The 13,034-nt window shown below is 43.2% G+C and overlaps 1 protein-coding gene across 1 annotated transcript in view; it reads left to right on the top strand.

The window, feature by feature from the left end:
• The window catches only part of MACROD2 (mono-ADP ribosylhydrolase 2), an 888,911-nt gene extending 876,085 nt beyond the window's left edge, over positions 1-12,826 (top strand). Inside the window, exons 17-19 of the mRNA XM_084260985.1 lie at positions 4,849-4,932; positions 10,588-10,656; positions 12,723-12,826. Coding sequence (XP_084117111.1) covers positions 4,849-4,932; positions 10,588-10,649 — 146 coding nt within the window. The 3' untranslated portion in view covers positions 10,650-10,656; positions 12,723-12,826. The remainder of the gene's footprint in view (positions 1-4,848; positions 4,933-10,587; positions 10,657-12,722) is intronic.
• The last annotated feature ends 208 nt before the right edge of the window (positions 12,827-13,034 follow it).

The raw sequence follows: 13,034 nt of genomic DNA, 5'->3' as shown, positions 1-13,034 counted from the left end.
TCTGGGAAACAAAGCCAAAATGCCAAAAGGGAAGGTAAACTCTCCATTTAGCAATGAAGGGGCTGTGATGTGAGTCCTGACAGCCCACACGTGGCATTAAGGAATGATGCTCGATGCCTTCGAAAGCCTGGCAAAGCCAGCGTCCCGAAAGCTGCGTCCTCGAGTTTTCTTTTCATCTCTCTGGTACCTAAATGCTGGTTGGTGTTTTTGATAGAGGTAGAATATTCCTGATTTAGCAGATAGAGACATTTGCTGTTAATGAAGCCACACTGAATGGCGAGAGGCACCTTTACCGCAGTTCCAGACCTGCAGACTCGGCGTTCCTGTGCTTGACCTGTGCATTGCAGAAGGATAACAAGGGGAAAAACTGCCCACCGACTTGAATGGAATGAAGTATGGACAGATGGTGATTGTTGTGTTTATTTTAGAGCCCTGAGAGTATCAGGTTGGGTGGTTTTACATATCAAACCATAGGGGAAGACAGATAAATCTTTTATGTGGTAGAATTTGGTCTGGATAAAAGGCTCAGCCATGCCAGATGGAGGTGTTGAGCTCCAGTCATGCTGAACCCTTGTATCATGGACAGCTTCCGTTCCTAAGCGAAGCAGCATTTATAATGCCACTAAAATACGGTGGTAAACAAAGTACATGAAGGCTTGACAGTCACATTAGTAAAGAGCTACAGTGAAATGACTGGGAAGAAGGGAAAAACAGCTCTGGCTATTTGCAGAGCAAGAACAATGGAACTGGTTTTGACAGATAAGACAATGCTGCTCTGGGTCTGAAGAGCTTTGTCATCTTTTTTGCTGCAGATGAAAAATGGTGCCTTCAGTTTTTTAACAGAGAAATTTGGATTCTAATGAGTCTCTGTCTGTGAGTCTCCCAATTAGGGGAAGCATATTTATGGCTAAACTCAAAATAATAAATTTTATTTGGTGGGTATAAATCAGGGAAATCCAGATCATTCAGAATAGCATCAATATAGTTTCATATTGCGTAATTTTTTTCAGTTGTCCATGGGCAGAATAGTATTTTATTTGAATTCCTGTGGCATCACCCAAAATCACTGGGCAGACGTGTTATGGCAATAATGACCTTGCCATTTGACTGTAAAAATAGAAGTAGTTGTCTGGACTGTTGTGTTATTGATAACCTTTTTCTTCCTCAAATATTCAGAATGATCCTAGGGCTAGGATTTCCCCCTTAGTTGCAAGAATTCTAAAACTGGGGAATTTTTAAGATTAAAGTTATCTTGGTGCTGCCTCATCACGCTGACAGAACTCACTTATGTATGAAATAGGGTTTTTTTTCCGTTTGTCTTTTAAAGCTAGTCTACAAACTTATAACAACCTAGGAACTAACAGCAGAAATCCAGATTTGCGATTGCTCTGTGTTTATAGCTTCTAAGCCTGCGCAGTTGGCTGCTTGTATCACTTGAAATAGATATAAAACATGTGCAAAGGGAGAAGGAAGGTTGTACTTTCTACTTATTAGGATTTATCAGGGGTCTAAGGAATAGATGTGTGACCTCCACACTCAGGCACTTTTAAAACCAATGCTCAGGTACCAACAACCACAACATCTTCATGTTAATCTCATGAATCTGGAACCATATTTCTCCTAAGAAAGAACAGCTTATTAGATGTAACCATGTGGATGGATGTGACTGCAAAGGAGAAAAAAAGGCCAAGTAACAGTACAGAGATTTCTATCTTCCTGGTGTATATTTATCTTATGTGTTTCAAAAGGCTGGGAGCCCACTTTGCTCGCACCAGAAGCCTGTTGTCGCTTAGTCCTAGGCTGGTTGTGTAACCATCCTGCAAAGGGTTCAGGTAACGAGCTCTGGCAGGAGCACAACTGGAAATGGTAATTGAAACTGAAAGTGGTGTCTCCCAGGCTCCCTTCCTTTCGGTAACTTATGACTCCTGCTCGGAGAGCTCAAATACTTTGTTTGTGCCCTAATGAGAAGCAATCAGAACAAGGAGGCGTGGAGAGACCTGTAGAAAAAATTGGTTGTCAAGGTGGTTCTGGTATTGACTGAGTTCTGCTGTTTATGTGAAATGGGCTCGTTTTTGTACAGCAGTTGGTTTTATTGCTCAGCAGAGAACCGCCTTTTTGCATAATACTTTTTCCACGTGCATGGCAGCACGGTGAATGCTCCTGTCCCCCAGCCACAGCGATAGCGAGGGAAGGAATAAAGGTTTATATTAACCAAGTTTGAAAGTCTTCTCAAAAATTGGCCGATGCAACATGCAAGCCTCCGTCAAAGGTTTGCAGTGGTGCTCTGCTTTGTTAAGATTTAAAATATCTTGTCTTGTTTGTCCCTGAAAGTTGGTTCCCACTATCATTTTCTTGCTGACAGTATTCCACAATCAACATAAGCTATTAAAAACCCCACCCAATACAGCTGTAATCCTCTCCTAGAAGGGATGGGGAATCAGCTATTTGGACTTGGAAAGGAGGTGAAACTGCAGAACACACCTCAGTGCCCTTCTGACACTGTTTAGGGCCCTAAACCTTTCAAAAAAATAATTTTGCACGTTTTCTGCTGCTTTTACTCTTTCCAGCCTCTATCTAAGGCTACCCACCTTGAGAGGTGAACCAACACCTTTTGGTATCGAGGAGCCTCGACACCTTCTGGTTTTGCCCCTGCAACGGCAGCCCGAATTAGCATACATGCACCCGCATGCATATGCCCAAACTGTCTTGTCTTTAATTAGGCTCTGTCTTCACCTAGCACCGTTCCAATAATCCTTTGCACGTGTCAGCTGCATGAGAGATTTCTGAAATAGAAAGCAAGAAACCTCTCGGCAGAGCGGTGAAGCCAGGCATGCCAGCTAGTTAATGGGAGAGCTTGGGATAGGGCCTGGGAACTTCACACAGGCAACTTTAGGAGCTGACAGCAGCAGAGTGAGTTTCTCTAGCTGTTGGAGAAACTGGGAGCAAAGATGTAACCTGTCGTAGCATAGCTACTTTATTTGGTTAGTAGATGGTGATTTAGAGGAGACAAAGTCAGACTCAGAGGCATCAGCTGCCAGTCGGAGCGCATTGGGATTTAGCAGGGATCCCGAATCCCTACATCAGACATCTGGGCATCTGGATGTGAAAGGCTGTGTCCACTGCAGATGGTGCTGTGCTGGGAGGGTTGGTGCTCCAAAATGTTGGTTTTCATCCAGCTGCTTCCTCCAGCAAATCGAAATGTAGCACAACCAAATTTCACTGTATCTTCCTTGATTAATGCTTTCATAGTCACCCAAATTTCATCTTGATTTTGCTGGAGGAAGTCAGGATGGGTTTTTGAATATATCTTCTCATCCTTGTACTCAGTGAGCTTTTGGCATATGTATGCTTTTCTCCAACGGGGTAACCCAGGTTCATCCTTTGTGTGAGCTACAGGCAAGTGCTGGGAAAGCTTAGGCCTGTTTCAGCATAAGAAGGCTCAGGAGAAACCCATGCTCACTCTCCTGAATTCCCCAGAGAAGTGTCAGGATTTGATGTGCCTGCAAAGGGGCCATCTCAGGCAGTAGCTGACACACGGAGTTCACTGTCACAGATGTTTACAGGCATTTTGGTGGTTTGTCTGGGCAGATGATTTACGCTCTTGCCGAACAGGTGGAGCTGGTGATATGATGATCTGCTGCAGTAGAAGTAAGAGCTATCAAAATGATGGGTGGTGTCACCATCACTGTAAAGTCATCTATCACACTTTTCCCCACGCTCACTAAAATGGCTAATTGGTTGCTGGGTTTTGTTGGTTTCTTTATTTACTGGGTCCTTGTTTTAGCATTTGGGTGCTTGGTAGGACCATAGTGTGCTAACAGTTGCCTGTGAGAATAGAGTTGCCAACATAACAAGACTAAAATCTCCATGACGAGGTGTTGCCTTGCAGATACAATTAGAAGGAAAACTGGCTGAAAGCTTCAGTGGTAGATACATGTTTGTGGACAAAATAACTGTGGGTGCACTGAAGTGCATTAAAAATCCCACTGTGGACTTCCACCAAAAGGGGAAGGGACTGTTGGTGGGACTGTGGATGCTTAATCTCTGTTGCTGAAGAGATAAATGATTTCAGCTTGAGTAAACTCATTTTAAGACAGGCTGGTCCTTGAGGCACTTTGTTGTCTCATAATAACTACCCAAATAACCTGGATCACTTAGCAACCAATAGCTTGTCATCCTGTAGTTAAACCACAGGATAGGTGTGCAACAGGCTTTATAGTGGCCACAAAAGTAGAGAAGTAGTGTGATGGAAATCAGCTAAAACTTTGCTTCTTGTCAGTCTGGCAGAACATTAAGAGAAATGTGTAAGAAACAGCAAAACTACTTTTTTCCCCATTTCAGATATTCTAAGCTTCTAGACAAGCCTGAGGCAGAAGAGATAAAGAAGTTGAGTTACAGTGATAAAATGCATTTTCCTAAATTCAGATTCTAGTTTGTGTCTGACTACTCTGGTATATTTGAACTCTCACTGTATCTATTTTTATTCTCCTAGCTGGAGAAACTTTTATATGTATGATTACATCCCCATCATACGTTGCATTTTATGTGCCGAAGGGGTTCTTCATAAATGATGAGGAAAGAATGGCAGGGAGGCAGAAGCACACACCATGATCTAGTTTTAGAAAAGAGTGCAGACCACTACAAATATTCAAATAAATGTTTTCTAACCATGTTCTTCCTCCTATATCCATTCCTCTAATGGCTGCCAGTATATAGCAGCAGAGTCTATAAAGGTAAGAGTGTGCCAGAAGAAAAAGGAAAATAACCTAGGCATGCAGAGTCTGAGAATTGTATGTGAATTGAGTACTCTAAGTCTTGCATTTTCTCTTTCTTTGGCTTGTCTTACAGGGGTGCAAGGGAAAGAGGCATCTTCTGTGGAGCCTATGAAAGTTGACCTTGCATGTGAAGCAGCAGATGTTTCAAATAAGGATGGTATGATGCTCTAATATTTTAATCATCCTGAAGTGGATAAATAGCATGTGTTTTGAGAGGGAGGGTTGTTTGTAGGCTTCCCCCCAAAATAGGAGTTATATGTATCATCTCTTCAACTGAGTCGTCTTAAAGAGTTGACACGATCTCTACTGTCATGGGAGTCTGGTGGAAGCACCTTTCAACGCCACAGGCCTGCTTTCCTAGCTCACTGGTTTTTTGTGTTCAAACAGTAGGTTTGCATTTTAACTAAACAATATTTTAGGCCCACTGTGATTTTGGTCTGGATATCGAATTGGCCAAGATGTGTGTGGTCTCCCACAAGAGTCAGAACATAGTATTTTGAAAATTTCTGTGCTAGTGCCCAGCTCCATCATGAGGCAAGTTTTGGCTCTGTAACCACCCTGAACTCCTGTGTTGGCCTCCTTCTAGCTTGGGGCAATTTCCTTTCCTCCTCCACAGCCCCCACGCAGTTCAGGTAGCAGATGGACATTCTCTCCCTAGAATATTTACTATTGATAAAACTGGCACAATTTGATGACCCAACAGCAGTTGTGGTCAGGTTTGTGGACATTATCCTGACTTGGAAATGGAATTTTTTTGTTATTGACCTCAGTGAGCAGATGATCCAGTTGTCTGACAAAGCCCCAGCGAGGTCTGAGTACCAGGGTGTTGTGCCAGCTCTGCAGTGCTTAACATATCTGGAAAGAAGCAAACAAAAAAAATTGCTTTCTAGGCTTTTTTTTGTGTGTGTAAAGAAATATTGGGTGGAATCAGGGTCTTGGTGCTTAGGTTCAGTGAGGCAAACCCATTATTGCTCTTCTAAATAGGCTCTTATGTCTTAACAAAGCTACATAAGGAGTTTCCTTGGTTTTTCAGTGAAAGGCCCTCTTTACTGCTCCAAAAGGCAGTGCTTTTGGGACCTGGGTTTCAATCCCTGCTTTATTATCAGGAAGTGGAACCTGCTCTGTAGCAAAGACTGATTTTTGATTCCTTTAACCTCTTCAGCACTGACACAGCATTAATTCAAGGTATATATTTTTTAAGTCTCAAAGACAAAACAGTTACGTTCTTTTTTACATTAGTTATACAAAGAATCTACTGCTGGTTTCCTTTCTCTTACCTCAGATCATGCTGCAGCATTTGAAGCGGTGGCTGATTTAGGTACTGACCTGTAGGAAGGTTTTGCAGCAAAGCACACCTCGTGGATTTTCTTAAAAAACAAACAAAAATACCAGAGATGATGCTATTACTAGTAAGTGTGCAGAATAAAGCCAAGCCAAGGCTTCTCTCCTCATCCCCTGAACGCACCAACCAGAACCCTGTAGTCAAATTAACATATTTGATTTTCAGTGGTGTGGGCTCCTTAGTGAAAACAAATCCAAATTTACTAAAAGAGTATCTTAAGATATTTCCCACTAGAAACAAAAGCAATTGTGTATCTCTCGAAGTGCGTGCTGCAGTGCAGCACAGCTGGGTCAGCCGACAGCTTCTGAGGTGACAGCCATGGTAGGCTTTCTTGTTTCAAATCTTGTAAGGTCTTCTACATATGAGTCATCTGGTAGCTTCCTTTTCTGTGCACTTTCTAAGTTATATGCATGGATAGGAGATGGGTGTTTGCTAAGGTTGCAGAAAAGTGCTCCGCTGTTCAGGGACATCTGTTTCTCTGCAGATTAAGTTGCTATTGGGATCATGTTTCAGGGTGCTTTTTCTTCTGAACAAAAATTACGTGTTTGAAACAGTCAGAACAGAGGAAGGATTAAACTCCTCATGCTCTGTTTTAACTGAAGGGTTAAATTTACTTGAAAAAAAAAGCCCTAAAATTTTTAAATGTGCTGGGTATTATCAAGACTTAGGGAAAAAAAAAAAAACCAAAGGTACATTTGACAGTGATTTTTATGTAGATTGCCTATTTTTTTTCTCTGGTCCCCTTTCCTCTGCCCCAGGAGAGCTCATTGCTTCACAGCTGAAAGCACAAGCATATATCACCAAGTACCCCTTGGCAGCCCGGCTCTTGTGTTTTAATTTCATGTACCGTGTCACAGCAAAAAGTGCTTCAGAAATGCGGGGAGTTTAGACAGCTTAGGTGGATTTTGATAGTGGTTCATCTAGTGGGCAGGGCTGTAATAGTGATATATTTCAGAAATGACAATTATTTGAAAGCAGGGTGTGATTCTCCATCAGGAAACGTGTCAGAGGGTGCACAGGGAAGGCTGAAGAGGGATGTGTATACAGACATACAGGTTGCTGCTGGCAATCTCTGTTGGCCACCAGAGCAAAGACCCCTGGATATTAAATTACTTGTACCCAGGGTAGATTTGCTGATGAGTATTTTTTAATAAGGAAAAACCTCACCTTCAGTGATTGGTTTTCTAGATGGTGTTTCACTGCCAGCAGCCTTTTTTTATTCTCTTTTTTTTTCCCCTTTTCTATATTTCATGCCCCCAAAGTTTAAAGATCTCTAAGGTAGATCTTAGTTTCCAGCTGGTATTAGGCAAATCAAACTCTTCACTCCTTTCATAATGGGGTTACTCATTTGCCTTTTTTTATTTCAAGCTTGTGGAAAGCTGCATCCTGACTTGCCAACACAATAGGAGAAAAGAAAAAGATGAAGGCGCTGTCAAAACTGAAAGTTCCCATTTTCTTTTTATAAGCTTGTGTGGGCTGATGAATGCGCCATCAGCAGCCTGACCTTCACGTGATTCACCCAAACAACATAAAAGCAAGATCTCCACCGCTAGCACCCTCATGCTTTTTATGGTCTTGCTGTAATATCCAAGAAACAAGTAACTACCAACAGCCGCACGTATTTCATCACCGCACAGCGGGTTGAATCCCAGATAGATTGTTTTCTTTCCAGGCAGTCTGGAGTTCTAGTTGTAAGTGCTACAACCAAGTTAGGTGGATGCAAGGGGGAAATGTTGTTTGGGAAGTGACTGAAGAAATATGTTTGAAAGTAGGAGCCTGGCCGAGCTCCTATTTAAATCAACACAGTAATATTTTGCTGTCATCTGCCATCCAGGTCTACAGCATAATATCCTAGGGTTGGGAAATGCACTTGCTCTCTCACAGGCTCTAAACTTGGTTTTCCAGTCTCCTGTTTGCCTGTCTCCTCTAGTTAGATGCTATGCTCTGGCTCCTGGCTACCTGACCTTTAAGCACATGGCTTTCTTGCAGGGGAGAGGCGGGATGCCTTCCTGCTGTTGTGCATCCACCAGGTCAGCAGCAGCTGCAGCACTTTGATGGATGTGAACTATTCGCTGGGTTATTTCTTCTCCTCTTGTGAGGAACTTGCCTTTTGGGGGGAATCCATCCCTTCTCATAATTTGAGAGCTGCTGAGCAGCTCACAGATTGAAAGAGGAGTCCTCCCCCATGGGAGGTGGGAGAGGAGGTGCAGATGGGCCAAAATTTATGGGAAAACAGGCAGGGAGAATGCAGAGGGATGTCTTGTTTTCATTGCACAGAAATGTCCATTCCTGCAGTAAAAAGCCCCGTGTGAAGCTGCAGAGGGGAGAGCAGATAAAGCTGAATTTGGGAGATGTGCAGCCTCCTTCAACATCAGGTGCTTTGCTGAACTGCTGGCTGTTGTAGCATATTGCAGTAGGTGCAAAACGACCACTAACGTGAGTTAGCAGCTTAACACCTTGAAAACCATTGTTTAGTGGGGAAAAGGCCCCTTTTGTCTTGCGATGCAATGGGATGTAGCATTCCCAGGGCTGATGACATTGTTCTGACACTAACTCTTGCTGGGAGGCAACGAGGGATGTGAGTCACATCCCTTTTGAACCCAGTGGCAGCTCTTCCATCTGCTTTTGCAGTAGGTGCATTGCTTCTGTGGTTTTCTGGGTTGTATGAGTGGTCTCGCAGTGACATCTGTTGTTGGGGTTCACCCAGCAGTCTGCAGAAGCTTATCCCTTCAGTTAGACCTTCCTGTCCCTACTAATGTTAATGCAAAGAGTTGAGCTCAGCCACAAACACGTAGGAAAAAGCTAATAGTGAAACCCAACGGTGCCTGAGTACTTGTGAGTCACCTCCCTGCTGCATGGTGCCTGGCTGCCATTTCCACTGCAAAACAGGGGGATTCCTCTTACTTCCCTGCTGGTGGGGGGGTCCAGGTCCCATGCTTTCACATTGCCTTTAAAGCATTCCTGGGCAGTTTGCATCTTGCCCCCCTCAATATGATGTGCTGTAGGCATCACGGGGGTGAACTGCTCATAGCCACAAAAAAAAGGAAGGGAAGGAAGCATACTCATCTGTGATGCTGACAGAGCCTAACCACAGGTTTCAGATCAAGCTGTATTTTGCAGGAGATCTCTGTAAAACGTGAGCGAAGCCTTACAGTATATTTTAGAGAACCCAGCCAGTGAAACTGGCCAACATAATGAGACTGAGAAGGGCTTCTGCTGTCACTCCTGTAGCAGCCTTCCCTTAATGATTTTTTATTAAGCATCCTGTCTTTGCTATGCAAATGTGGGCAAAGAACACGTTACTAAATGCAGTGTGCATCAGAGCTCCATAATCAGGAGCAGATACTTTTCTTATTATTCATTGCATACATCCAGGAAGCCATTACGGTATCTGTTCTGCATATGGATGATGAATAATTTACAAATAATTCATCAAAACCCTAACAGGTGTATTGACATTATATTGACTCAGAAAGAGACCATACTGCCTATCTGGAAGTAGCATAGCTATTGATTCGGGGCTTTTTTTCCCTTCCCCCTCCCATCTTCCCTTAGTTTCCAAATCCCTTGTTCAGGTTTGAGGTTTTTCCCTGTCACCCACGTCAAATGATTTGTAGCCTGCAGTTGATACCACAGCATAGAGCAAGGTTAAAGAAGGAAAAAAGGTCTTAATATAAATGGCTTCATTCAAATTCACTGCAGAACAAACACTTAATACTAATCTTAAAAACACACATGCTGAAGTAACCCTTTTATATTCAGCCTAGATAGGACTAATCACACCTGCCATAGTTTAGATGACATGTTTGTCATGCTGAAATGAGTTTAAGCCTTTGACTTAAATTATTTTTTAATAATTTTAAATGAAGAAGAAGAAAAAAAGAGATAAGTTTTGCAAATGTATAGTACACCAGCAAATGAGGCTGGAATATAGTCTTGTTGCACCTGAATCCTCACCCAGGCTCCCACCAAGTTGCAGTTCAAGGACAGCTGGAGGCAACAGCAGCATCTCTGAAACTGGAGATGGATCTGTATTTGGGCCACAGCTTGGCACCGGATCCTGCCAGGGGCTTTGTCAGAAGCAGATGATCAAGTCATAGAGACCACTTAGCTCAGGGAAACTTCAAATCACCTTTTGGAGACACCTGTGGCCTACAGAGACAGAGGAGGGTCCTTGAGCTCTTGAGCTGGGCACCTCAGTTGGGCACCAAAGTGGGTGGGTGTGGACCAAAGGGAAAATCTAGATCCAGAGGTCTGCATTTCTAGTGATGCTGAAGCTTACACCCTGGCAGCACTGCTTGTCAGGGCTTTTGTGGAACCCACATGGCTGGTGCAAGAGACCTTTTCATGGATTTATGGCGTAGAATTTTTAAGGCAATAAATGCCCCCTTTGGGTTAGAGGCAGTTATTTCTTGACAGGCTAATAAGTATCATGAATAGAATTTGATGACTGTCTCTGTCTGTTTTCAGCTGGAATGAATAGTCAAGATGAAAGTATAAATGATCCTATGGAAACGGGGCGGGAAGCTTAAGTAACAGGTAAGACCTTGATGTCAATTTTCCTCCACCCCATTTTCCATTCAGTTCCTGTTTGAAAACTTATTTAAAAAAAGAAAGTCTACAAAGGAAAAGAGATTGTCTAATATGGCCTGTATTGCACAAAAAAATGAAAATATCAAGTAGGCTTGATTTGTCAAGTAAATATTATAGTAGCAGCCTGCAACTGTAATGGATTTAGACAGTGCACAGTCTTAGATCATCAGAAGGCAAGACAGCGCCGAGATAAGGAACAGAAGAGTAACCGAGTGAACAGGTTTTGGCATTGCTTAGGAAAATGACAGGCAATTTATACCGGTTGGAGCTGAGCTCAGTTCTGTACAATCTGTATTCTGGGAATAACAGGCTCACGTCACGAGGGGTTTATTGCCCTTGGCTCTCCGATGCCTAATGTCACTTGTAGCAACGCCACTGAAAAACAAGGCAAAGTCAGCGAGCTGCTTTCTGGGGCTCTGCTGCCTTTTGGAGCTTTTTATGGCTTTATATATGAAATCATAGTGCTATGGCAGGAGCGTGCAATGGTGGCTGTTGTCTCAGAGTTTGTCATAGGCATAAACAGCCTTGCCCCTAGATAATAATGAATAATTTGGTAGGAAGACAGAAGGCCGAGGCGCAGCCCCAATTACAAGAAACAGTTGCCATTTCTCTCTGAAAAGCAGTTTTTAAGTGGTAATGTGCACCACTTCCTTTGGCTCAGGGTTATCATGAGATGCCAATATCACACAGAGCAAGATGAGTTATTTATGCTTGTAATGGGATTTCATGTAGCTCAAGACGAAACACGGTGGCTTTACAATGGTGGCAGCTGTATCACAGAGATTTAAAATACAAGGTCTTATTGTCCCTTTCTCCTTGTTAGTGTATAGATGATGTGCTACCATGCTGCTGGAGTGAGAAATAGACCTGGTGGGGTCCCTGGTAAAAAGTACTGAAGCAAAACTAGAAGGAACAGTTTCAACAACTCTTTCTTCCCCCTCCCCTAGCTTCTGGTGGTATGTTCTGTTGAGTCAAAAGAGAAAGAGGAACCCATGTTAAGTTCTTTACAGAGAGAGCGGTGAGGTGCTGGGCAGGCTGCCCAGAGAGGTGGTGGATGCCCTGTCCCTGGAGGTGTTCAAGGCCAGGTTGGATGGGACCCTGGGCAACCTTGTGTAGATCCTGGTGATCCGTGACCCTGCCTGTGGCAGGGAGATTGGAATTGCATGATCCTTGGGGTCCCTTCCAACCCAAACCATTCTATAATTCTATGAAATATTTGCTGTTAAAAATACGTAGAGATGTTAATATCCTTACTCAGTTTAAAACAAAATCTGATGGTTATTAGTGCCTTCACACAGCCTGCGGGAAATCTGTTGCATTTTTCTACGGAAATGAGTATCTGTGAATGCTTTGGACTGGAGTTGTTTTTGCTTTATGAAGGCAGAGTTCACAGAAATTATACCACAATTAGCAATCATTTAATAAATATCTTTAATTCCACTACAAGACCCAGCTCTTTCTAAAGCAAAGGGTCCCAAGCTGGGGCACTCCATGGTTTGCCCAGCACTTTAACACAGAATTAGAGGCAGGCATCAAGTCCTTCATGGCACTGTATTGAAGTCCTCCCAACCCTGTTGCCGCTGCTTTAATTGCAAGGACAGGTCTCCGATGAGGATTGATCAGCCCATTAAACTGAAAAAGTCCTTCCAAGCTGAGGAGATCCCTTTGATTACTGTGTTTATTATCCTAATATGTTGGTTTTAACGTACGTTCTGTGGTCCAGCACCAAAGCACCCACCAGAGCTGGGAAGGCCTCTGATGTCAAGCTGGGTTGCACAGTGCTATGGAGAGCCAATAAACCCTAATGAGAGCAGCCAATTTGCTGTAATTGAAATAATAGCGGCTGTTACATATAAACCGTGTGACACAGACACATGCTGCACGTGGGACAGAAAGAGAAACTGTAGGCTTCATTGTGCTGGAGATGAGACCTGAGCTCTGTGCAGACATTTGAAATTTAGCCTTTTTTGTTTTATATTGTTTTCTCTTTTCTCTCCCCCGCTGTGGTGAAGGAAGGATGCAGGAAAAGAGAGACCCAAGGAAACCCGACGGGCCGGCGCTGACATCCTACAGCATCATTCTTGGCAGAAAAGAGCACGCAGAGATGCTCCACGGGTTGGGAGGGAGGGAGCTTTGGGGAAATGACTCTTTGCTTTTAATTTCTCTTTGTTCTTCATTGCATTTCATTCTGTAAGTCTGTTGGAAAGAAACATAACTTCCCACTTCTAACAATGTTTTGCAATTACCTCTGCAATTACAACAGTTTTCTTCTGAACCACGAGTCCCTGTCTTATATCGGGTCTCTTTTGCTCCTGCATCACATC

Source organism: Gallinula chloropus (assembly GCF_964237585.1).
Source record: "Gallinula chloropus genome assembly, chromosome: 3".
NCBI lineage: Eukaryota > Metazoa > Chordata > Aves > Gruiformes > Rallidae > Gallinula > Gallinula chloropus.
The sequence above is the reverse complement of the archived record's forward strand: the minus strand, read 5'-3'. Positions and strand labels throughout refer to the sequence as shown.